The sequence below is a fragment of the Rhinoderma darwinii genome, chromosome 2 (assembly GCF_050947455.1).
Source record: "Rhinoderma darwinii isolate aRhiDar2 chromosome 2, aRhiDar2.hap1, whole genome shotgun sequence".
Lineage (NCBI taxonomy): Eukaryota > Metazoa > Chordata > Amphibia > Anura > Rhinodermatidae > Rhinoderma > Rhinoderma darwinii.
The window spans coordinates 427,708,354-427,735,475 of record NC_134688.1 but is presented as its reverse complement, the minus strand read 5'-3'; the positions used below and the strand labels follow the sequence as shown (position 1 = coordinate 427,735,475).

The following is a 27,122-nucleotide window of genomic DNA, read 5'->3' as shown; positions in this document are numbered from 1 at the left end:
AGCAGATGCAGAGATCTCTTTGTAGGTGTATTCATAGGTGAGAACAAATCAGGTTTTTTTCTGTAATTTTGTGAAAATCGTGGTAAAAAAACAACTATTTGACCCGCACATGTGAATTGGACATTGTCAGGTTATGTAGGGACATAACACCAGCTGGTAACACCCAGTTGTCAATTTATTCATACATTTCTAGGAGGAACAACAGAGGATTGGCACGACACAGAGTTAAAATGCTCCAGAATTGTTATATTATGGGGAATACAATTATTTATTAAAATAGACATGTCAGAATGGGTGACATGTCCTCTTTCATATTTCTGGGGACATGACAGGTCCTCTTTAAAGAGGCTCTGTCACCAGATTTTGCAACCCCTATCTGCTATTGCAGCAGATCGGCGCTGCAATGTAGATTACAGTAACGTTTTTATTTTTAAAAAACGAGCATTTTTGGCCAAGTTATGACCATTTTTGTATTTATGCAAATGAGGCTTGCAAAAGTACAACTGGGCGTGTTTAAAGTAAAAGTCCAACTGGGCGTGTATTATGTGCGTACATCGGGGCGTTTTTACTACTTTTACTAGCTGGGCGTTCTGACGAGAAGTATCATCCACTTCTCATCAGAACGCCCAGCTTCTGGCAGTGCAGACACACAGCGTGTTCTCGAGAGATCACGCTGTGTCGTCACTCACAGGTCCTGCATCGTGTCAGACGAGCGAGGACACATCGGCACCAGAGGCTACAGTTGATTCTGCAGCAGCATCGGCGTTTGCAGGTAAGTCGATGTAGCTACTTACCTGCAAACGCTGATGCTGCTGCAGAATCAACTGTAGCCTCTGGTGCCGATGTGTCCGACACGATGCAGGACCTGGGGCAGGAAGTGAGTGACGTCACAGCGTGATCTCTCGAGAACACGCTGTGTGTCTGCACTGCCAGAAGCTGGGCGTTCTGAAGAGAAGTGGATGATACTTCTCGTCAGAACGGCCAGCTAGTAAAAGTAGTAAAAACGCCCCGATGTACGCACATAATACACGCCCACTTGGACTTTTACTTTAAAAACGCCCACTTGGACTTTTGCAAGCCTCATTTGCATAAATACAAAAATGGCCATAACTTGGCCAAAAATGCTCGTTTTTAAAAAATAAAAACGTTACTGTAATCTACATTGCAGCGCCTATCTGCTGCAATAGCAGATAGGGGTTGCAAAATCTGGTGACAGAGCCTCTTTAAAGGGGCTGTACAGTTGAAATAATCCTTTTTTGTTAGCAAATCCACAGATTTTCTGGGGAATCCTGCAGAAAATGTTACATTTTCCTGCAGCGCCACCACAGGGGAAATGAAGCATTACACAATTCTTATTGAAATCAATGTGCTTTCTGTCTAACGCATGGATATGGTTGGTTCTCCAGATTGAGAGTTCTTTGTAGCCACTCTCTACTCTGGCTAATAGACGAGTCCTGAACAGGGGACAGCACCTCTTTTAACGTTGAATTCCCAAATAGGGTATTTAAAAACAGGTTTTCCAAAGAAGACAACCCCTATAAATCCTAAGTGTCCAGACATCTCCTCAACCTCTGGTGTAACAAAACAGCTTGTGCTACTCTCTTCTCAGGGAGGCCAACAATGTCCAAGCTGCTCATAAAAAAAAAATACTTAAGCAGCAGAGCTTGCTGATGTGCCACCTCCCGCGTAACACTATGCACGTGGCTCACTTGACAAGAATGTAATGAAATGAGGCCGAGATACCACTGGGAGGATCATTAATCATCCCGTGCCAGGCACAGCTGTGGCCCCCTGACATCCAGCTTCTCTCCTGCGTACTGGACAAGACAGGAGGGGGGTGATGATGAATATTTACAAGGTGTGTCCAGCTGAGGACAACTACACAGACAAGAATAAAGAAACGGTTGTGAAGTCAGGGAGAAACAATAGTAAATCCCCTACAGCGTGAGGGAGATAAAGCATAAGGCCACTAACACACACTTGCAGGTTTGATGCAGTATTAGGCTCAGTTTTTTAAGCCAAACACAGGAGTGGACACAAAAGAAAGTAGATGCATCAATCTTTCCTTCCTTTAGACTATTTCTGGCTTCGGCTAAAAAAAAACGGAGCAAAAAACTGCAACAAAAACGGCATGTGTTGCCTGGCCTTATGGTGTATTTCCATGAGTCGTTTAGGTCAGTTTTTTTTATTGCGTTTTTGCAATATAATGAAGTTTGGAGAAAAAAAACACTAAAAGTTGTCAAAGACAACTTATAGAAAAATACCTAGGCACAGGTTGCCCTGGACTCGCAGTTTTAGGAAAGGCCATCTAGGTTTGATTAGTGGGATTCCAACCTCTGGGACCCCCATCAATCAGCACAGTAAAGGTAAACAGATAGGCACAGAAGACTCATCCATATGAGTAGATATGTCTGGTACTTTGGTTCATCCCATTAGAGTAAGTGCTGTGGCACCTTTACAGTGCTGATTGTGGGGGTCCCCGTGGATGGACCTTGACCAACCAAACATTGATGGCCTATCCTAAAGATAGGTCAATGTTGACCCCTTCACGACTGCCATACGGTTATATACGTTCTAACTGCCGATGCCCCGTGCAGTTAGCACGTGTATAAAAGTTGACAGCCTGGAACGGGTTTAATGAGTGCAGTGCTGCTTCTGTTTGAGCAGCACTGCACTCATGTCGGCCGGGGCTTTGAGAGCCCCGGAATACACCCCCCACTGTAGATAGTGCCACCCATAACCCCCTGTAGGCTGCACAAAACCCTCTGTAGATAACGCCACATAAGCTCCTTACAGCATAGGAATCTCCGGCCAGCGCTCTGGCCCAGGACTTCCCTCCTAGAGGGAGCCCCCACCGTCTCTCCATCCTCACTGTAGATAGTGCCCCCCGCTGTCCGCTGTAGATAGCATCACACCCCCCACTGTAGATAGAGCCACCTGAACTGACTCTAGGAGCGGAATCCCCGGTGTCAGATCGCACTGGCCGGGTATTCCGCTTCTAGAGAGAGCCCCTGACGTCACGGTCAATTTGGAAAGTGACGTTAGTGGCTCTCTCTAGTAGCGGAATCCCCGGCTGAATCCCCAGAGTCTCGGCCGGGGATTCCGCAACTGGAGAAGCCCCTGGTGTCACTATCCATATATGAACAATGACGTCACCGGCTCTCTCTAGGAGCGGAATCCCCGGTTTCACAATCGATATATGGACAGTGACGTCAGGGGCTACTCCTGTCGCGGAATCCCCGCTCTGGCAGGGGATTCCGCTTTTAGAGTTAACCCCTGTTGTCACTGTCCATATATGGACACAGACACCAGGGGCTTCCTGTAGGAGCGGAATCTTCGGCCAGAGGGATTCCGCTCCTACAGGGAGCTACAGTGGTGCCATTTACAGGAATGGGGTGCCATTTACAGGAATGGGGTGCCATTTACAGGAATGGGGTGCCATTTACAGGAATGGGGTGCCATTTACAGGAATGGGGTGCCATTTACAGGAATGGGGTGCCATTTACAGGAATGGGGTGCCATTTACAGGAATGGAGTGCCATTTACAGGGGGGGGGTCGCTATCTGCAGTGGGGATATTGCTAAATTCCTGGGGGGATGTTGCCATCTACAGGGGGGGCGCCACTATCTACATGAGTACTGTGGCATTATATTGGCACTATCAACAGGGGACACAGTGGCGCTATCTACATGGGCACTGTGTGTGGCACTATGTGGGCATTCTCTACAGGGAGAAATGTGGCACTATGTGGGCACAGTACCACTATTTACAGTGGACACTATCTATGTGGGCAATATGGCACTATCTACAGTGGTATTGCGTCACTATCTACATGGGCACCATGGTGTTTTCAGGGGGTTGGGACAAAAAACCCTAACAAATAAAATTCATCCATTTTCTTTTTAACGTCTATTAAAAACACTGAATTAATTAAACTAATCTAGAAAATGAAGGCCTCATAAGTCTTGTAAAAAAACCGAAGTAAAAATAGTTGTGATATTCAAAGCGGTTCCAAAGATATTATTGTTTAAAGAAGTGCATATCAAAAATGGAAGATTTGACCTGGACACAGGGGCATCAATGAAATGGTTAAAGACCTTCAGAACCCCTTAGGCTACATGAATACTTTGCAGAATTTCATGTGGAAAATCCGCAGCAAAACCGCAGATAAACTATGTAATTCCACAGGGAAAAGTCTGCACATAATATTGCAATTTTTAAGCAAATTATACATTTTCTTAAATACAAGCCCATCTATTGAGCTGAAACATTGCGTGTTGAAACAGGATCACTATTTTTTCACTGAATTGGTTGTGCTGTGTCACTCTCTACATTTGTTTATACTGTATGGTCATTGCACTGTGACCCCAGAGGTGTGCACCCACCCTATCTACTCGTCTGGTGCTGCTGATCTTTGTTTTATAATTTGTTAATAGGATGTGCCTCTACACTGTTTGACAATGTCCATTCCGTATTAGTATTTACTAAAACTGACATGTTGGATGAACTGACCGGTCCTGTTCAATTTCAAGAGAGTCGCACTTCATAGCTCATATAGGAGTGCAAGCTCCTCTTCAAATTCACATCACTTACAAGATCAGAAAAGAAAACCTTGCGGTTGGATAATATTATCCCTAGAACAAAGAGACAATTGCCAGAGAATTGCCCTGTTTATCTAATAGAATGGCACAATCATGTCTCATCTCCCATTAGAACAGAATTGCACAGTATACCTGTGCAGATGGTTTAACTGCAGTAAGATTTGTCACTTACTAATGTGCTGTCTGTAGCTGAAATGTCTCTGTAAGCTAAATCTCACATGCAGCAACATGACCAGGCTCCTGGTGTTTATCTCCTGTTTGTGTGACATTCTGTACATGTGGTCATCTCACCTCTTCCCCTCACTGTAGTATACGGCAGGTCACACTTCCCATGCCTCTTATCTCCAATGCTCCCTTTTCTCCCCCGTCCTCCCTGTCTCTGCAGGGAGTATGTTTCACATGCTAGGCAGCAGACCGTGAGTAATTACAGAACTGCCTTACACCTTGTAATAGAGGGGCATGCAGGCAACTCTAAAAAGTCAAGGTCTGTGAGAGGAGAGAGAAATCATGGGAACTGCAGTCTTTTACATGATAATCTCGCCCACAGAAAGTCTTGGCAGCATCTAAACAGAGATGCTGTACATAGCGGAGTTAGATGTTGAAAATTAAAAATAACTTCTTCTGAGCTATGGTGACATCACCTGGTGAGCATTCAGACACATATAGGTACTTTTCCGTATATATGAAAAAAAAATTTAAGCTCGGAAAACCCCGGAAAGCCTGGCTCGAATTTTTTAATACGAAGATTATTCTTCAAAACAAAAGATAATGACTATTGCTACAATTATAGCACGTCGGGTACATTAATTAACACGATGCAGTCATGAGATTAATTAAATAGGGAATTTTGGTGGAAGATAATGACCCAGTGGGAAAGGGACTGATATAATTAGAAATATAAGGAACAGTATGAATAGAAAATAGAATATACTGCACTGTCACTCTACCTTCCCACAGGAGCAATCGTAGCATAACATAGCTGAGTTACTACAGAGAATATCTGTCCAATTAATGACTTGCAAGTCAATCAAAGCCAAAAAGGTTGACTGCTCCTGGTCTATAACAAAGTCAAGGCATGACAAATCCTTACATCACTGCTGCTAATACAACACACATGCATGGAAGATTCAAGGAATTTATACTTTCTACACCAATTGTTACTTAAAGAGTTTTGTAACATTTAGTGAAGCACTTCAGTTTCCCCCCTGAAAGGCTGCCCGTCATACTCAGAAAAATAACTCCCTATAGGCAAATAAGTGGAGACCGGCAATGATCAATCTTCAGGGATTGTTTTGCAAGGCAATGATCAGCTCAATTTATCTACCACATATTAGATGTCAGAGTCCTACCGCAAATCACCCACAGATATTTCCCTGATAACTAAAGAAATACTGGAATAAACATGAAAAATCTGCTTCTTATGTGCACACTGCTAATGTTTTGTGCTCCTTGTATTTAGTGTTACAGCATGGTTTCTACTTTGTAGCACCGAGCATCGGCTATTTCCATTACAGATATTTTGCTACAGCAGCACATATGTTTTATGGGAATGCTCGTAAACAAACTTAGCCTGATAAATATATATTACAGAATTGGTACTTAAAGAGGCTCTGTCACCAGATTTTGCAGCCCCTATCTGCTATTGCAGCAGATCGGCGCTGCAATGTAGATAAGAGTAACGTTTTTATTTTTAAAAAACGAGCATTTTTGGCCAAGTTATGACCATTTTCGTATTTATGCAAATGAGGCTTGCAAAAGTACAACTGGGCGTGTTGAAAAGTAAAAGTACAACTGGGCGTGTATTATGTGCGTACATCGGGGCGTTTTTACTACTTTTACTAGCTGGGCGTTGTGTATAGAAGTATCATCCACTTCTCTTCAGAACGCCCAGCTTCTGGCAGTGCAGATCTGTGACGTCAATCACAGGTCCTGCATCGTGTCGGCACCAGAGGCTACAGATGATTCTGCAGCAGCATCAGCATTTGCAGGTAAGTAGCTACATCGACTTACCTGCAAACGCCGATGCTGCTGCAGAATCATCTGTAGCCTCTGGTGCCGACACGATGCAGGACCTGTGAGTGACGTCACAGTGCTGCACTGCCAGAAGCTGGGCGTTGTGAAGAGAAGTGGATGACACTTCTATACACAACGCCCAGCTAGTAAAAGTAGTAAACACGCCCCGATGTACGCACATAATACACGCCCAGTTGTACTTTTACTTTTCAACACGCCCAGTTGTACTTTTGCAAGCCTCATTTGCATAAATACGAAAATGGTCATAACTTGGCCAAAAATGCTCGTTTTTTAAAAATAAAAACGTTACTGTAATCTACATTGCAGCGCCTATCTGCTGCAATAGCAGATAGGGGTTGCAAAATCTGGTGACAGAGCCTCTTTAAGCAAAACCCTACCAGCTTCTTGTAGATTCTCCTATGGTAAAACTGTAGCTTAATATGCATGGGTGATCAGTCTACTGGGATTTTCCCTGTTCTGCATTATACAATATATTCTCAATAAAATGTTGGTCCTTTGTTGAGATGTGTGATACGTGACCAGCAAACTCGACTCCCCAAGATGCGTTCTACCAAAGTACACAAAAGATAAGTTCAGAAAGCTATTTAGGGAAAGTGAGACATGGCATGGCCTGGGAAACTTCTACTAAAACCCAAAATAGCACTCAAAGAAAGCAAGGCCTTCACCCACTTGTTCAATCACGATTCATTACACATCGTTTGACAGGAAATGTAAAGCGAAACTTTGGTATAAGAGAACTTAAAACAAAAAAGTAATTCAGAATATGTCAGAATGCAATAAAGAAAGTTTTGAAATGACAGTGAATTTCACAGACTTTCAATCTACTGTTCCGATGTAGATGAATAAAGCTTGAAATAAAGAGAATAGGGGAATTTAATAAAACTGGATATTCATACGCTAATCTTAATGGAGGCTCAACGACTGCGGCCACGTGCTATCCATTCCTCAGCAACCAGCCATTTAAGAAAAAAAAAGAAAAAATCTTACATCACGTCCGGATACCCTCAGCATGCCGCGGAACAAGGTCCAGATGGCGAACAGCGTCAGGGTCTTATATGTGACGCAGCAGTCAACATTATAAGTGATGCATCGCATAAAGCGTCCGGACGCTGCCTGGCGTCAGTCAGTACATTGTATGAGCCATGTCCTGCTGAGGGAACTCGTAGGGGAGAAGAGTAGCCAGGAGGTGAGCATTTTTTTATTTTTATTTAATTGTGCGATGAAGAGGTAGCCCCATCGGGGGCCAGCTAGGAGCTGCCAGAGATTTCTACTATAATTTACAGTAGTTTTCTGATGTAAATTATAATACATCTGTCGGACGGCAAAAAAGGCCAAAGCTTTGTGCAGTATTTCCACAACGTGTGAATTGACCCTAAACCCCGAACCCCCCCACCAGTTCGTCGAAAAATGGTCTTGCATGAAACTGGTCAGGGGCGTAGCTAGAGGGGGGGCAGGCGGGGCATGTGCCCCGGGCGCAACTTAGAGGGGGCACCAGCGCCACCCCCTCCTGCACTATAATTGTACCTGTGTCTATAGGCGCCATACTTTGCGTCTTTGAAAGGCGCTGAATGACAGGGAAAGTCATTCTGCCCAGTCAATCAGCGCCTTTCATAGACGCTTCCTTCAACCCCAGGAGACCTGCGCAGAAGAGAGCAGGTCTCCATTGATGCACTGCCAGCCGGCGTGGGAACGGGATTAAGGCGAGTTTGAATAGTTTGTTATTTTATTGTAATAAATAAGTGTGTGGCTTTATCTACAGGGGGGGGGCTTTATCTACGGGGGGCTATATACTGGTGTGGGCTATCTATGGAACACTATATACAGGGGTGGGCTATACCTACAGGGTGGGCTATATCTACAGGGGTGGGCTATCTATGGAGCACTATATACAGGGTTGGGCTATATCTACAGAAGGGCTATATACAGGGGTGGGCTATCTGTGGAGCACTATATACAGGGGTGGACTATATGTGGAGCACTATATACAGGGGTGGACTATACGTGGAGCACTATATACAGGGGTGGACTATACGTGGGGCACTATATACAGGGGTGGGCTATATCTACAGGAGGGCTATATACAGGAGTGGGCTATCTGTGGAGCACTATATACAGGGGTGGTCTATATGTGGAGCTCTATATACAGGGGTGGACTATATGTGGAGCACTATATACAGGGGTGGACTATATGTGGCGCACTATATACAGGGGTGGGCTATATCTAGAGTGGGGCTATATACAGGGGTGGGCTATCTGTTGAGCACTATAGGAGGAGCTATTTGTGGGACACTATAACCAGGGTTGGGCTATATGGGTGCACTAGCTACAGGGGAATCTATGGGGGCCACTATGGCAGGCACTATCTACAGGGGGCACGGTGTGTGTATAAGTGTGTTGGACACAGTGTATGGTACGCTATTATATTTAAGGGCTGTGACCGGGAGAAGTCATCATAGAGGTCTGGACCGGATGGAGAAAAATAACTAGAATATAAGACGTCACCGGTGAGTCACTTAATATAAATGTTTATTCTGCCTCTAATCAGCACTGTAGTCACTGTATGATCTGCAGCGAGATGATGGGTGGTTTGATTATGATATGATTTATTTTTTGTGAAACAGCATCTCCCAGCATATCCTCACCATTGTTCGGGCCATGCTGGGAGCTGTAGTTTTACGCCATACATACCTATACGACAGGGGTTGCACTAAATTGAGCTGTATTTGTGCTGGTGCTGTATATATGTTCTGAGCTTGGTTCTGGTGTTGTGTATAGAATTATATTGCTTGTAAAATATACAAATGTTTTTATGCTGTAGTTACATAAAAATATATGTTGAAAAGAAATGACACGTCATTGATTGGTAGAGAAAACAAACACGGCGAGGGGGAAGGAGATGTCGGGAAAGAGGTTGGGGGGGGGGGCCCAAACAATCTTTTCCCCTGGTGCTGGAGAGCCTAGCTATGCCTCTGAACTGGTCCTTGGTTAAAAAAAGGTTGGGGACCTCTGACTTAGAGCACAAGGCTATGCATTTACTATGAACCAAGACCTATGTTACTATGTGACGAGGAGTCAGAGAGAAGATCATTACAACACAGATGAGTAGACTTGTCACATCCTGGACATTTTCTCACAGTCGGCAAAGACCGCTCTGAAAATGTAGATATATGATGATAAAAGATTAAATGGAACATATTTTAGTGTTGTCTTAAATGTGGGAGTTGAAATACAAGGACTAGATTATGCTTTAAAGGCTTATCATTAAGAAAACAAATTACAATCAAACAGCAAGAATGCGGAGATGGAGACTTCTCCTAAATAAAGAGGCATCCTCCTAGTCATAGCAGAATTAGATCCATCAGTCCCCAGATCGTCAGGGTGAAATGTTCATTACTCTGCTAGCAAAGAGTTATCTCATACTTCACCAGTCATAATTAAAGCAATAGAAAATAAAATGTACCATACGGTGCCAGCCCCGCACTGGCGGAAGGACAGGATAAAATATTAACCTATGCTTTATTAGTAAAGCTTTCATCTCGCTGAACATTGCATTTCTATGGTTTGACCCCAGTTCAAGGGGAAGAGGTATTTATATAGGATATCAGGGGCCATGTAAAGGGTTCTATGAACTGACAAGATCTCCTGTGAGGGAAGGAAGAAATTAACTTCGATGCATTCCTGCTTTGTCCCTAAAGATCCAGTGCAGAAGAGAACGAGAGGATAACACCCCCCGGAGTTGAATGGCAATGAGAAACATGACAATTATTTCACGTTTTATGCATTACATCACAAGAATTTCAATTCGGAATAGTAGAGTGCATAGCAGCATTGTGACAGCGCAACATACCCAGAATGCCAAAAATTATACAGGCATCAGTCTCATAGCAAGACATAATGCCGACAACAGGAAAATGTCAATGACATACTTTGATATACCAGATGATCACCCTCCAAAGACAGAACCGAGAAGCTTCAACGTGGCCTTCACAGACATGTTCTACTTTTAAAGAAACTTCTTTGAATATACATTTTTTACCTGAAGCGCTACCTTTACAAGAAGGAATAGAGCAGGGTTGGCACTAAACCTTGAAATATATATACCGTATATATAAATGTCTATCGGCTACAAATCTCCTCTCCATCTTTGTCTGGTCTATTGCGGACAGCAGACTCCGGTCCTGAGACAGAACAGTCCTTTTTTCATAATCCTTGTTTATAATAGCAATTATACTGGATTTGAGTATCTCTATTTTATATGTATATAAGAATCAATGATATATAGGCAATAAACTAAAACAATTTATCTTTGCAATTTCATATTGCAAGTTATAGTCAAACTTCAAAGAATTGGATTTTAAACATACAGAGTAATACGATGCCTCCTGTGGTGAACAGTATGACTTTAAACATGTGGTGGTGCTCTTATATATTATGACACTAAAGTTAAAGAAGCACTCCAGGTTTTTCTTTTTCTGCCCCGTTTGCTAATGTAACAGTGATTTGTATGGACTTACCTGGTGCTAGATTTCACGAGACGGCGCTCCTCTCCGTGCCGCTGTGGGGGTCACCTGATATGTACTCTGACAACCCAAGTTCCACAGTGTCTACTGTAGAAACTGGCGGTCAGTCTCTCAATGTAAGTCTATGAGACTCACATCAAGGCTTTCATAGACTTGCTTGCGAGGCCGACTACCATCCTACAGCATTAGGACCATGTAGGATACAGGGAGTCAGAATGAGTATCAAGTGACCCCACAGCGGCCCGGAACCGAGTCCCCTGAAATACAGCACCAGGTAAGTCAATACACATCACTACATTACATTTGCAAATGGGGTGCTTCTTTAAAGGGAACCTGTCACCAGCATTTCACCTATTAAACCAGCAATACCTGGTGGTAGTTGGTGAAAAATCATTTTTATGTAACCTCTAATTGTCTTCTACATTGGCTCTGTGCCTTTTATTATTCCATTTTTTAGTGTTCCCGCGCTGTATGCTAATGACCATAAGAGTCATATCTTCGTTTCTCAAGCCATTCAGAGATAACCCCGCCTACTTACTTTTGATCTACAGCTCCTCGTCTCCCCCAGCACACACGAAATCCCACGCTTGCACATCGATGTCCTGTTCTGGTGCGTGTGCTCAACAGGACACCATAGCGGCGCATGCGCGGTAACTATAGGAGGCCTGGACGAAGAAGGGAAGGGTGTCGGACCATACATGATGGGTGCATGCGCACTATCGCAGACGAGATTTTGAAAAATGCTTGCAGACCGTTATTTACGGTCGGAGGAGTTTAGGAGAGGGGATAACGGCAATTAACTTTTGACTGCAGCGGCCAGCGAGGGGTAAATTGAGTTCAATAGGTGAAATGCTGGTGACAGGTTCCCTTTAATATCAGTCATAGCACTGACTATGTGGAGTCCAGTGGGCGGAGTGACTCAATGATTCACAGCTATCGCTCTATGAATAGGGATTTTAATCCATAAATGACGGGTTTTATTGAATCTTTTCATAAAAAACTATATATCAATCTGCTCAGCCCCCTCCTGCTCTATAACATGACCCCTGCAGATATCACAGGTTGCCTTTAACCCGTTAGTGAACGGCCCATAGTCTTTTTACATCGGTCACTAACGGGCCTTATTCCGATGCCATAGACTTTTTACGTCGCGGCATCGGAATAAGTAAACAGAGCAGGGAGCAGTCAAATCTCCCTGCTCTCAGCTGCCAGAGGTAGCGGAGGGCTGGGGGCGTCCCTGCTCTGCCGGGTGAGATCGATATTCGTATCGATCTCACCCGTTTAACCCCTCAGATGCGGTGCTCAATAGCGTGCACCGCATCTGAGTGGTTTTGGAGAGAGGTAGGGAGCGCCCTCATCCCACTGACACCCGGCCATAAGATCGCCGAGTGTCTGTGTCTCCAATGGCAGCCGGGGGCCTAATAAAGGCCCCCAGGTCTGTAGTGAATGCCTGCTAGATCATGCCTCTGGCATGACCTAGCAGATGCCTGTCCGTTTTAAACGGACAGGCAGTAATACACTGCAATACAAAAGTATTGCAGTCTATTATAATAGCGATCGCAGAATCGCATATTATAGTCCCCTAGTGGGACTAGTAAAAAAGTAAAAAAAAAGTTTAATAAAGTTAATTTTAAAAAAAAAATGTGAAAAAAATGAAAAACCCAGCTTTTCCCCATACAAAATGCTTTACTATTAAAAAAACAAAATAAAGTTAAAAAGTTACACATATTTGGTATCGCCGCATCCGTAATGACCCCGACTATAAATCTATTACATTATTTAACCCGCACGGTGAACGCCGTAAAAAATGTAATAAAAAACTATGGAAAAATTGCTGTTTTCTGTGAATCCTGACTTTAAAAAAATGTGATAAAAAGTGATCAAAAAGTCGCATCTACTCCAAAATGATACCAATAAAAACTACAAGTCTTCCCGCAAATAAAAAGCCCTCATACAACCGCATCGGCGAAAAAATAAAAACGTTACGGCTCTTCAAATATGGAGACGCAAAAACAAATAATTTTGAAAAAAAAGCGTTTTTACTGTGTAAAAGTAGTAAAACATACAAAAACTATACAAATTTGGTATCGTTGCAATCGTAACAACCCGCTGAACAAAGTTATTGTGTTATTTATATCACACGTAAACGGCGTAGATTTAAGACGCGAAAAAGAGTGGCGAAATTTCAGGTTTTTTTCTATTTCCCCCCAAATAAAAGTTAATCAATAAATAATATGTCCCCCAAAATGGTGCTATTAAAAAATACAACTTGTCCCGCAAAAAACAAGACCTTATACAGCTATGTCGACGCAAAAATAAAAAGGTTATAGGATGCGACGATGGAAAAACTTAAAAAATGGCTCGGTCATTAAGGTTTAAAATAGGCTGGTCATTAAGGGGTTAAATAATAAAGCCTGCGGCAATGGCTATGAGAGTGTTGGCTGAATTTATTGCTGGTTTTATTTGTAAACGTCTGGCCAAATTAGACAATAACCTTGTCGCTTTATCTTTACCTAAATGACAGGGTCAGGCCTCACATGGGTTTATTTAAATTTTGCAGAAATGTATTCAAGAAAACCAATGACTGTCAATGAAATTGCAGGAGTTTTCAGATAATCCCATGAAGGCAAAGCCAAAATAACAGATGTAAAAAAAAAGAGAATTTCAGTGAGGCATAGTTTGTACCTGAATCTGTCCCTTGCCCATGATCTTGTCCACAATCTCATTGTTGTCTTTGTTGAGTTTGCTTTTGTCATAGCACTTTTCATAACACAAGATCCGCAGGTACTGAGAACCCTCCAGCTCAATTTCAAATTCCTGCCGAGGTGGAAAGAGAATAAAACTTTTAATCTTTTGTCATAGTGCAGAACACAGGCAACTCCACTATGTAGTCCTATAAATACATGTATTAAATAAATAGCACATTGCAATTTGATTTTAAAGAGGGTCTGTCACTGCTCGACACGTCTGTTTTAGTAAATACTTGTAATACTCCTTGAAATAACAATTCCGGAGAATTTTTTCTTAGAACTCTACGATGTGCTGCTCCTCTGTTATTCCTCCTGGAAATAATGAATAAATTGAGAACTGCGTGTTACCAGTTGGGGTTGTGTCCCTACACAGACTATGTCCAATCAGTGATGACAGACAGAGTGTGTAGGGACACGCCTCTTTGACAAGGGGAATAGTAACGCCTAGTTGTCAATCTATTATAATAAAGAAACCCTAACACTCAGTAGAAAGAATGGAAGTAGAGGAAGATTTTTTTCGAAGTGTTTTCTTGTATTTCTAGGTAGTTGAACTCTTTGTTTTTTTTGTCAGCCGATTTTTTAGGACGGTGCGGCCTATCCCAGGCCTTTGTCACAAACTCTGCATAGGAGAAGGATGTCCGTATCCTGATATGGCGTCTGCCAGATGCTCCAGAGTGAGCGGACAGACACTCGCTCTGGAGCGTCTGGCAGACGCCAATATCAGTATACGGACATCCTTCTCTTATGCAGAGATTGTAACAAAGGCTTGGGGTAGGTCAAAACATCCTAAAAAAAAAAAATTACCTGACAAAAAAAGAACAAAAAGTTCAACTTGAAATAAAAGAAAACACTTTGAAAAAAATCTTCCTCTATGTCCATTCTTTCTACTGAGTGCTAGGTTTTATTTATTATACTTTACTGTGGGATATCCAACCCGAACACTCCCAGCACCTGAACATTCCTGTCTAGGAGTCCAGCCCATCGTCTTTCTATACATAGTTGTCAATCTCGGAATAACAGAGGAATGGAACAACGCACAGAAAATATGTTCCAGAATTGTTATTTCATGGACAATACAAGTATCTACTAAAATAGACATGTCAGGGGAGACCGACAGGCCCTCTTTAAATAGCATTTTGTCTACGGGGGGAAAAAAAATCGGTTAGGTTCCAAAAAATTTAATTCAGCCATTATTTCTTATAAAATGAGCTGTTCTGCCATTTTTTAGTTCTGGGACGGCTAGGTGACAACAAATATGGCAGCTCTTACAGGCATGTCACCCTCTCTCAAGTCACACATTTTGAATCTGCTGAATGCACACTAGCGTCACGCTCCCCTTCTGTAATAAGCATCCCTTGCTCCTGCCCGCCAAAAAATATACAAAAAAAAAAAACAGAAACCTGCAAATGACAATTGATTTGAAGTTCGAGAAATCCTATAAAAATCAACAGGGCCGATAACAGAAGTATTTCTCTACATTATTCTGTAAAAGCAAATAAACAGAATAATGAAGAATGTAGGTGTGATCAAAATATGGGCCTTAAAGTGATGGTCTCATAAGGACAACCCCTGTCCATATTCCCTTTTATGACACATGGATATGTGCCCACCACCGCCCAGGACCTGCCTCTATGAGCTGGATCGGAGAGATCTGGTAGACTTGATGCATCCATTTACATTTCCTGCATGACCGGGACACTTGTACAGGGATTGTGGGGACATAATGAACAGCCAGCAAGCAACAAGTCTGGTATGTTTTTCACTGCTCACCTCATTCCAGTCAGGTTCTGTAGTGTCCCGGAAAACTCTGGTTTTAGCCTTGCTGACAAAATAGCCAAATGAGTCCACTTCTAGTGTGCAGTATAGATCTGACAAGACAGGAGGAACATTCAGCACAATTCTGACATCTGAATAAAATATTCTACATTTCAAAATATAAAGCCTATAAATATCCTCCGGTTCCTCAAAGATGTCACACAGATGCTCAAACTTATAGATAATTCATACCACAATAAGATTAGAATTTTCCCTTTTTTTTTATGCTGTATCACAGCCACTTATGTAAGACCTGAAAATTCCTTTAAAGGGTACCTGTCGTTTCATTTGACTTTTCAGGATAAGCTACCTTGTGTGTGTACGTGAGGAATAGCACTATTTCTGGCCATTATATGACTTTGATTTTGCAATTTTTAGCAGTTTTCCCCTTTGCATGCTATATCTGTAGTTTGCATTTCTCTCTGAGCTGGGGGATGGAGACTGGCAGCCATACACTACACACTCTAAGAGGAGGAGAATCTTCTCCATAACCTTCTCTCACTCAGAAACAGCCCCAGGATAATGCAGGACATATATAGAGAAGTACTGACCTGTACTGATGTGACTAAAGTGTTTTGGTTGTGATAGAACATTTCTATGCCCGTCGTTCTGCCCTTATCTCCTGCACTTCCCGCTCACTCCTTCCCCCTCCCCTCTTTATAGACTTCCATAGTCATGTATAATCCGATACATGTGAGCTGCAGTTCGACTGGAGACGGAGATAGCTGAATTTTCACAGTGATAGTCAGTTTAAGGCTATGTTCACACAGAGATTTTTTGCAGGCGGAATTTCTGCCTCAAAATTCCGTTTGGAAGTTTGAGGCAGAATTTGCTCTCCCTGCACACCGATTTTCGCTGCGTTTTTTGCCCGCGGCCTTTGAGCGCTGCGGGCATAAAACGCAGCGAAATACGCTTTCTCTGCCTCCCATTGATGTCAATGGGAGGACAGAGGCGTAAACGGCCGAAGATAGGGCATGTCCCATCTTTCTCCCGCGACACGGTTTTACCGCTCGCGGGAAAAAGACGCCTCCGCCTCCCATTGAAATCAATGGGAGGCATTTTCGGGCCGTTTTTGACTAGTTTTGCAGCGCGGTTTCCGCGTCAAAAAACTTGTCAAAAAACTCTGTGTGGACATAGCCTAACAGAGGGAGGGGGAGCAGGAAAACAGCCAGATAAGAGCAGAAAGAGGATTGTTACTCTGATAAGATATATTGCAAAGTTTCTTATAATCGCCAGTACTATTCATATATGCAAAGTTTGTTAAAATGACAGTGCCCATTTAAAGAGGATCTGTCTGCTCCCCTGACATGTCTGCTTTAGTAACTACTTTTGTTTTCCATGAAATAATAATGCCGAAACTTTTTTTCTTAGAGCGCTGCATTCTGCTGTTCCTGTTATACCTTTTCTAAAAATGTGTGGGTAACCATTCTCTTTGTCAATAGAGCACGTCCCAACACACTGTCAGTACTGATTGGACAGCGTGCAGAGTGTCAGACTGTGTAATGACACATTGACCAGGAAAAGAATAATATCCAGTTGTCAATTTATTCATACATTTCCAGGAGGTGTAACAGAGGAACAGCACAAGCTCTAGAAAAAGATGCTCCAGCAGTGTTATATTACGGGAAGTACAAGTATTTACCGAAAGCATACATGTCAGGAGAGCAGACAGATCCTCTTTAAGCAGAGTAACGTAATGAAGTTGGCCAATGAACGGTTTCTTTTGTGCACCATAGAAAAACTCTGATAATACATGAAGATATTGTAAATGTATTATGTTAAATAATAATTTGGTGTATGTATATCATTTAGGCTCTGTTCACATCTGCTGTTTGGCACCTCCATGGCAGATTACGTCATATTTAACAGGAAAAAGAAAAGAGCGCTGCATGAGGTCCATTGGGTGCCGATGGTATCCGGTGTATGATGGATCCGTTACTGTGGAAACTAAGATGCAGATGTGAACAGAGCATTAAAAAATTTTCTAACCATTTTCCAAAACCGATATGCAAACTAATTGAAGAACATAATTAACCCCCAGTTATATTTGTGAATGATAAAATCGCTGTGCATACGACACGTGTTTTCAAGGAAATGTCAAGTTAGATTGCCTTCGAATATCAAGATCAAGTTGCGAGGTGAAACCTTGTATTAAACATCAAAGTTCCTCTCCCATAAATAGCATCACAATGAAATCAGGGCAACTAAATTAAAAGATATTCAGGCCCCTTTTATTGAACTTCTGCATGTGATTCATCATTGAAGACCTGATAAATATTAAGCGTGACCCTGTCACACTTGCAGGATCCAGTTAGCCTGCACATGAAAGGAGCCCAAGCTTAACATGTCAGCTCCACTTAGCTGCTTTAGATCAAAAGCTATTTTACAACATGGGAGTTCAGGGCAGTGGCTAATCTACCAAGACGTATCTAGCCAGATATCCTGAATACGTGGTAGGAAAAATATGCCACATTTAGCTGCGTTACATTTAGACAGGCAGTATTGTATTTTACATTTTATAGACCACGTCTCTTTTCATATATTTATCCATAGAACGCTGGAATAAAGGGGTTTTCCCACTAAGAAAATGTTTCACCTATCCACAGTAGGAGAAAATGTCTGACCGGTGGGGGGTCAGGCTGCTGGAACCCCCAGGCGTCAGGAGAACGAGCAGCCCAGAGTCCCCTTTGTGAATAGTACTGCGCAAGCTCGGCCACTGCTCGATTCACTTTCTATGGGACTGCCGGAGATAGCGAAGCACTGTACTCAGCCATCTCCAGTGGTCCCATAGACAGTGAGTGGAGCGGTGGCCGATTACCGCTCCATTCACATAGGAGACTCAGACGCTTGTTCTCGTGATCAGTGTGGGTCCCAGCGGTTGGACCCCCACTGATGGAACATTTATCACCTATCCACAGGATAGGGGATCATTTTTCTAGTGGTAAAAAACCCCTTTAATCCCTTCGTTTTACTGATGCAATGTTTAACTAAGGCATTTCAGAATTAATCCTGCATATACAATGGTGCAGCCCGTGTACGAAGACCGGCAGCCTATGGTAAAATGCAGAATTGCTTTTGTTTTCTAGATTCCTTCCTACAGAGCAGTCATGGCTGGATATGGATCCTGTGACTCAGGTCTGACTACAATTCATAGGGCCCCATAGCAAAATGAGATGGGTGCCCGCCACCTAATGACCGAACACTGGAACAGTAGCATAAGTAAAGGTATGGACAAGAGCATCAAATCAGAGAACCGGAATAGTAGTGCTAGATGATAGCAGAAAGCCACCAACCTGTCATTCCTCTCAAAATGGAACAATGTTTCTGCACCCGGGTGTGCCCCCCCTCAAACTCTGGGCCCTATAGGAGCAGGTATGACTAGAGTTATGCCCATAAAATGACCAGCTATGTGAACACAGGAAAACCATTGTACATATTGAAGCTGCAGGATCCAATAAGACTCAGAGTACAGCTCTGAGCGTACAGGAAAACTACTCTGTAATTGTGAATGCTGGAGGGAAACAGCTGATAAAAATGAAGAATAATCTGTATTACAAAAAAAAAAAATGTTGCAACATCGAAATATATCATGACATTTGTCGGTACTTATTTCCTCTGCTATTTGCCGTAGGGGCTGTTCACTTCTGTGTTAGAGGCTCCGTTAGGAAACAATAATGCAGCAAGCTGCGCTACTTATTCTGGTAAAACTACGGACACCATGACGGAAACTGATGGAACTCATTGGTTTCCTTTGGGCGCCGATGGTGCTCGTCATGCAACGTCATGTTGTTCTGCTACATGGAGCGGAGCAATGGAAACACTGATGCTCGTGTGAACAGTCCCTTATTCATGATTATAATATTTGTAGCCCCGGTCCTACTATAAATACCATAATCTGTACAGATCATGTACTCAAGTTCAGCTATAGATGGGGTGAAGGACATTTTATGCGATCAAATATTTTAAGGGTTTAAATGGGGAAGAAAATGGAATGTTATTATTTCCATCCGAATTAAAAGGGGTTTTCCACTACCAGACAACCGATGACCTATCCACCGAATAAGTCATCAGTTATGATCGGTGCGGGTCCGACGAACTGCACCGACCAGCTGCTCCGGCTGCCTGAGGGCATCAGATGTCATTGCACAGTATGTAGTGTACGGAGCTGGAAGCAGTTGGCTCCGTACACTGCATAGCGGCTGGATAGGTCATCAGTTGTCCGGTAGTGGACAACCCCTTTAAGTTGCACTTAGATATTGTATACTGTAATGTAGATTATAGATCAAAACAGTTTCTAAAATTCCATAGCGGTTAAGGGGTTAAGTATATTTTTTAACAGTAAAAATGAGTGCAATGTAGGAAGTAGAAGTAGCTGAAAGAAATCCCACATAATCCATCTGTGACTTAACATTGTGCTAAACAATATCTCCCTCTCGATCATGTGCACAGGCGGCAGGAATTAATACAAAGACGCTAATGACTTGAGGGGTCACCTCCATGGCGTATTTACAGAAATTGAACCCGTCTTTCTAATAATATACAGAACGTCATCCCAGGGAAGCTGGCGGATTGTGGAGCTCTAGGAGACATCACACAACGCTGTATACAGTACATTACACCACAGGAGAGCCCAGTATTCTGCTCCGGGTAATTCCCACCTGTACTATAAAGCTGCACACAGGTGACGTTCTTAGATCTGCTGCTGGGCGGCCGCTGTCGGATGTGGTCAGTACTGGGAATGTTGCTAATGGCAATACGGTATTAACATTGCTCATTGGTGGAAGGAGACCATGTCAATAAAATGAATAATTCCTGAGACAGATGCAGAAAACTTCATATGGGACAACACAGGATTAAGGGTGCAGTCACACGCGGCAGATTGTTTTGCAGAACGTTTGTGACTGAAAATCAGTTCCATTCATCTGAATGGTGGTGTTTCTGCAGCAGGTGCACGGATTTCTGATGAATTCAGGTAAATGGAATGGATTTTCAGTCGCAGAAACTTTCTGTAACAAAATCTGCCTCATGTGACTGCACTCCAAGGCCTTGTTCACACAGTGTAGATTTGCTACAGATTTGTTTGCATTTATGTCCTAAGCCAAAACCTGAATTGGATCCAGGAGACCAGATCCTACAAGGCCTTCCCTTATATATTTTCTGTTTAGGTTCTATTTCTGGTTTTGCTTTAAAAAAAAAAAAAAAAACTACATGCAAAATGAACAAGGCCTTAGGCCCCCTGTACACATTGCAAGCACAAAATCTGGTGATAAGTTAGAACATCCTTTTAGTTGTTTTTAACCAAAGTGTTTCTTTAGGACAGCACTTACATATTCCAATCTATCGTACAATTTGTATAAATGGTGAATAAACTTTGATTTACAATAAGAATACTTATTCCAAATGGTTTCAGCGTTAGGCTGGGCTTACAGGGTCAATTTTGCTGTATTTTGAAACTGCCACAAAAACGCTTGCGTTTAAATACTCATGCTTTAAATGAAAAGCCAAATTACAGACTAAACACTTTATAGCAGGCGTTTTTTAGATGCGATTCTTTTGGCTACATTTGAAAACACAGCAAAACCTTGCACAGAACTGATCAAAATAAATGAGCTCATGAATTTGGACAAAAGTACTTACTGGCAGAGTGGTCGAATCCTTTGGCAGAGTGAACAATTACATGCAGAAAACCACACAGTCCAGAAGATTCATCATCTAAGAAACATAAGAATATGTAAAAGTTCAATGAAGGAAGTCCGATACTGAAGCATACAGCGCACATCTGTAGCAACTTACTCCTGTACGGTTTAGACATGACACATTTCATGTGGCCCACTTAGGCATCACGCACACAACCGTTTCAGTTTTGCGGACCACAAAGCCGTGTGCGGTCCTTTTTTTTTTGCGGACCCCTACACTAGAATGCGTGAGACTGACAAGAATAGAACATGTTCTATCAATTGCGGAACGGACCCGCAAAAAAGACGGATGTGTACATGGTCCTATAGAGATCAAAGGTTCAGTATCCACAAAAAAAATGTATAGTACACTGCCGAAAACAACGGTCATGTGCATGTAGCCTGCCTAAGGTTGAAAACCTGCACCAAAACCACAGGTAAACGCATGTAATTCCACAGGTAAAATCCACACCTAAGGCTTATTTGAGAGGAACGTAGAGTATGTCCGTGTGACAGCCGTTAAAACAACGGCCGTCACACGGAGGCACGTAATTCAATGGGGCCGTTCACACAGCTGTTGTTTCAACGGACCGTGTGAAAGAGCCATTGAAAAATAGAATATGTCCTATTTTGTTCCGTTTTCACAGATCCCTCCATAGGCTCAAATCTAAGGGGATCTGTGAGAACAGAACCCACACGGGGGGGCACCTCGCCGTTTCCCCACGTTCGTGTGAATCTAGCCTAAGGCCTCGTTTACACGAGCGTGTTATTTGTCCGTGCGACGCGCGTGATTTTCACGCGTGACGTACGGACCTATAATAGTCTATGGGGCCGTGTAGACAGTCCGTGAATTTTGTGCAACGTGAGTCCGTTGCAAAAAACTCACGACCTGTTCTATATTTGTGCGCTGTTCGCGCATCACGCACCCATTGAAGTCAATGGGTGCGTGAAAACCACGCATGTCACGCGGAAGCACTTCCGTGCGAACAGCGTGATTCAAGCAACAGCAGTGAAAAGGATGAATGTAAACAGAAAAGCACCACGTGCTTTTCTGTTTACAAACATCCAAACGGAGTGTCATAATGATGGCGGCTGCGCGAAAAGCACGCAGCCGCGCATCATATGGTGAGGACACACGGCTGTTCAGTGCCTTTTGCGCACGCAAAACACCACATTTTTTGCGTGCGCAAAACGCACACGCTCGTGTAAATAAGGCCTAATAGTGAGGTTTTTTTTATGCCTTTTTAGGTGCGTTTTTACATTTTGATGTTTAAATATGTGCAATTTTATGCTGCACCAGATTTTGGTGCGTTTTTTTAACCCCTTCCCCCTGCTTGCATTCTGGTCCCTAATGACCAAGCAATTTTTATAGTTTTTCCATCGTCCCATTCGAAGAGCTATAACTTTTTTAATTTCACATTGACATGGCTGTATAAGGAGTTGTTTTTTTGCGGTATGAGTTGTATTTTTCAATAGCACCGTTTTGGGGTATGTAGAATTTTTTTATTAACTTTTATTAACTTTTTGGGGGGGGGGGGATATTAAAAAAAACAGCAATTTAGCCATTGTTCTATGCGTTTTACATTTACGCCGATTACTGTGTGGCGTAAATAACATGCTACCTTTATTCTATGGGTCGGTACGATTACGACGATACCAAATGTGCATACTTTTTTTTAATGTTTTACTACTTTTGCAGAATACAAACACTTTTGAACTAAAATAATTTTATTCTGCATCGCTGCTTTCCAAGAGCCATAACTTTTTTTTTTTTCTGTCAAAGTCGCCATTTGAGGGCTTGTTTTTTGCACTACTTCATTGCTACCATTTTGGGGTACATGGGACTTATTGATTAATCTTTTATTATTATTATTTTGGGGGAAAATGGGAAAAAAATAGCAATTTTGCTGTTGTGTTTTGCGTTTTTTTTCCACGGAGTTCATCTTGCGGTATAAAGAATATGATAACTATTTTTTGGGGATACTATATATGTGTAGTTCACTATGCGATCTTCAGATGGCTGCTATAATGCTTTGGTATACTTTGTATAACAGAGCATTATTGCCTGTCCGTAAAGAACAGACAGGCATCTATTAGGACATGTCTCTAGCACGTCCTAATAGGTATATACCCAGGGTAGACCTGGTGGCCTCTGCTAGGCCCCCGGCTGCCATGGCACCCCATCGCAATTGCATTTGCGGGCCGCCGATGGGTGACAGAGGGAGCTTACTCCCTCTGTAAGCAACTCAAATACAGCGGTCGCTAATGACTGCAGCATTTGAAGGGTTAAACGGCCGCGATCGAAGTAAACTTCGATCGCTGCCGTTGGAGCAGGAGCCCGGCTGTCAGACAGCCGAGACCCGTGCAGGACCTTGATTAGGCCGCCGTGAAAAGGCGATGGCCTAGAATAAAGCCGATTAATGACCGCCATGAAGAGGCGTATTGGCGGTCATTAAGGGGTTAAACTAGTCAGATGAAATTCGCAAGCGGAAACACAAGATAAATTGACATGCTGCAGATTTTAAAAAATACGCACCTCAGGTCAATTTACATGCAGAAACCATCTGCAACATGTAGAGGAGATATCTTGAAATATCATTTACTTTGCTGCAACTTTATTACACTGCAGATTTGCCGCACAAAAATATGCGCGGCATATCCGCATGTAATACGCATTGTGTGCATTTGTCCTAGAGATAACGTGACAGGTAACGTGAAGTTAATGGCGTTGCATTTTCCAACTATGCCTATAAATAGCCTTTTATATCTTATACTAGGCCGCACATTTTAATATATGGATCATATCAGATGTCCGAGTTCTCATTAGTTTTTGTAGCCTAGTGGTCTCCAACCTGCCACTCTCGCACTGATGCAAAATGACAACTCCCAGCATGCTCTGACTAAAGCCGTCCGCTGCTGAAGCAAAACTGCATTAGACTAGTATTTTGTGTAAGATATTCACAGTCATGTGCAAAATGTCACCTGGTTGTGGTTAAAGCCTATATACACCAGAGCTTATGTAATGAAGGCAGACAACTCCTAATCTGCCACTTGTCTCCTTGCCGCAAGAATAAAATCAAGCTCTTATTCAGGTGAATTCTTGAATCATTATTGATAAGTATGGAAAATTCTTCTAACAGTATCTTTACTTCTATATCGCAACAGATCTTACAATATGTGACAGCTCTTGATTAAGATTATGTGTCGATTGACATTGTTCCCACTAGTTAAAGGTGTTTTTCCAAAGAACACATTTTATACCCATCCATGGGATAGTTGATAAACGTATGATCGCTGGGAGTCTGTGTCCAACCACCAATTGGACAACCCACTTTGGGCCCAGATTCTAGTGATCGGTAGTGGTCCCGATGGCGGTTCCCCCAGCGATCATACATTTATCACCTATTCTTTGCAAAAGGGTGAATCCACAGAATGTCCTAAAATCAACACAATTCTTTCCCGCAGTGTGTGACAGGATTTACAAAACCCCATTCACTAGCATTGTATTGTAATTTGTCGTGGACTTTTGGTGCAAAATCCAAAACAATTCCGCACAGTCAGGCCCTGTTCACACAGAGTTTTTTTGCAGGTGGAAAAATTGGCCTCAAAATTCCTTCAGGAATTTTGAGGGAGATTTTGACCTGCCGGCAGAAGGGTTGCCGCGCTTTTCTCTGTGTTTTTTCAACTGCGGCCATAGAGCGCCGCCGGCGAAAATGCAGCGAAAACCGCTTTCTCTGCCTCCCATTGATGTCAATGGGAGGTCAGAGACGGAAATCCCCAAAGAAAGGGCATTCTGCTTCTTTTTCCTGCGAGCGTTTTTTACCACTCGCGGGAAAAAAAAGCCTCTGCCTCCTATTGAAAATCAATGGGAGGCGATTTTGGTCAGCGCTAAAATACTCAGTGTAAACTAGCCCTAAGTCTCTGTTCACTCCGGCATTATGGCTTCCATTTTACAAAACCCATAACAGATATTTTATTTCTAAAAATTTTCGGTTTTCAACAAATCGAGCCATAACGAGCCACGCATCTGTGTTAGCAGTTTTTCAAACGACTAATTTTCAGTCGAAGAAATTTCTGCAACATAACCTGCCATGTGTGATTGGACCCTAACTGGGATTAATTTTTATGCATTTCCATTGGTCTAAAACAACCAACATCTTTGGCTATAATTATAACACGCAGTATGTAAATTTATTTAAATAATGATGACGATTATCTATCATGTACTAACAATTCTCTTACTTCTCATTTAAGCTTCTCATAGTTTTACTCTTTTCACAAATTATGTGACGTCAATTGCCAATTCACTTTATATCTGAACAGTTAATTTTTTTATTATTCAATACAATCCAATAAGTTAAGCATTTCTTCGTTTTCTATATAACTATTACCGACTATCCTAACAGACAAGCTTGGAAATGTCAAAACACAACTTCCAGTGCCACCTAGTGGTCGAGAAGGTGGACTGCAGACCGCAGACAGTTGCTTACCATCTTTATTGCTGATTATAGGCATGTTGTGAACTGTGCGCAGCTTGAAGCAGGATCCAGTAAGCACCTGGAGCTCCAAAGAACTGAGTGCAAAGGCTTGTAGATCTGAAATAAAAATAATTAAAAGTCAGGTAGACTATAAACTAATAAATGAGCCTATACTGATCCACTTTGAAGTTCGGTTATGTTTATATCATGCTTGTACCCTATCAATATATATACATATCTAAATGCAAACCTATAACCATAGGTTTGGATCCATCTGCCATTGAGAATAATAATGAAAGTCACCCACAAAGCTCTCCACAGTGCTGCACCTCCTCACATCTCTGGCTACCACCTTACCACTGCTCCACGTTCTGCCAACGACCTTAGATTAACATCCTCCAGAAACCGAACCTCCCACTCTCATCCCCAAAACTTCTCTCGTGCTGCACCAGTCCTCTAATGCGCTACCACAGACAGTCAGATTAGTTCCCAACATTCAGTTTTAAGCGTGCCCTGAAAACACATTTTCAACAGGTCTATCACATTCCCTAATCTGACTGCTTTCCTTTACCCCCCTTTTACATTAGTCATCAGAACCTGACCCCCTCATTCAACAGCGGCCCCCACACCTAATCCACTTTATGTCTGTCATGCACAGATACTGGCTGGTGACCGGCTCATGCAGAGTTACGTGTACTATCCCTACTTTACAATAAATATCTGGACCATTGTACTGAACAAGCACTTTTTACACTTTGTGTCTCCCCTATTTCCTCATAGATTGTAAGCTCTTGCAAGCAGGGTCCTCACGCCTCTTTTTTGAGTTAATTATTTATTTATTTTTACTATGTGATGTCTGATATGGTCTGTACAATGTACTCCCTGAATTGTAAAGCGCTGAAGAATAGTTTGGTGCGAAGATTATTATTAGCACCAAGCATTAATCGGCTTTCATAGGAGCAATGATCGGTAATGTATGGGGACGAGTGATTGTTACTACGATCGCTCGTCCCCATACATTTGCATGATATCGGTTGCACATCCCCTGTTTACACAGACAGACGTGGTGCCAACAACAATGATATTTTGTGATTCATACACAATACAATCAGCTGATGGAGTGTTTGGTTGTTCTTCGCTGATCTCAGCCCTGTTTACACAGAACAATGATTGGGAACGAGTGTTCATATGAACGCTCGTTTGCCCGATCATTGGCCCCCGTAAAAGGGACCATGGTCCATCATACCAG

The 27,122-nt window shown here is 42.5% G+C and overlaps 1 protein-coding gene across 8 annotated transcripts in view; it reads right to left on the bottom strand.

Moving 5' to 3' along the window:
* Nucleotides 1–27,122, bottom strand: part of ABR (ABR activator of RhoGEF and GTPase) — a 400,130-nt gene that overhangs the window by 48,664 nt on the left and 324,344 nt on the right. For all 8 annotated transcript variants that reach the window (XM_075854349.1, XM_075854352.1, XM_075854350.1 and 5 more), the window contains 4 exons: nucleotides 25,886–25,990; nucleotides 21,358–21,432; nucleotides 15,676–15,773; nucleotides 13,841–13,972 (listed from right to left, as the gene is read on the bottom strand). In XM_075854349.1, coding sequence (XP_075710464.1) covers nucleotides 13,841–13,972; nucleotides 15,676–15,773; nucleotides 21,358–21,432; nucleotides 25,886–25,990 — 410 coding nt within the window. The remainder of the gene's footprint in view (nucleotides 1–13,840; nucleotides 13,973–15,675; nucleotides 15,774–21,357; nucleotides 21,433–25,885; nucleotides 25,991–27,122) is intronic.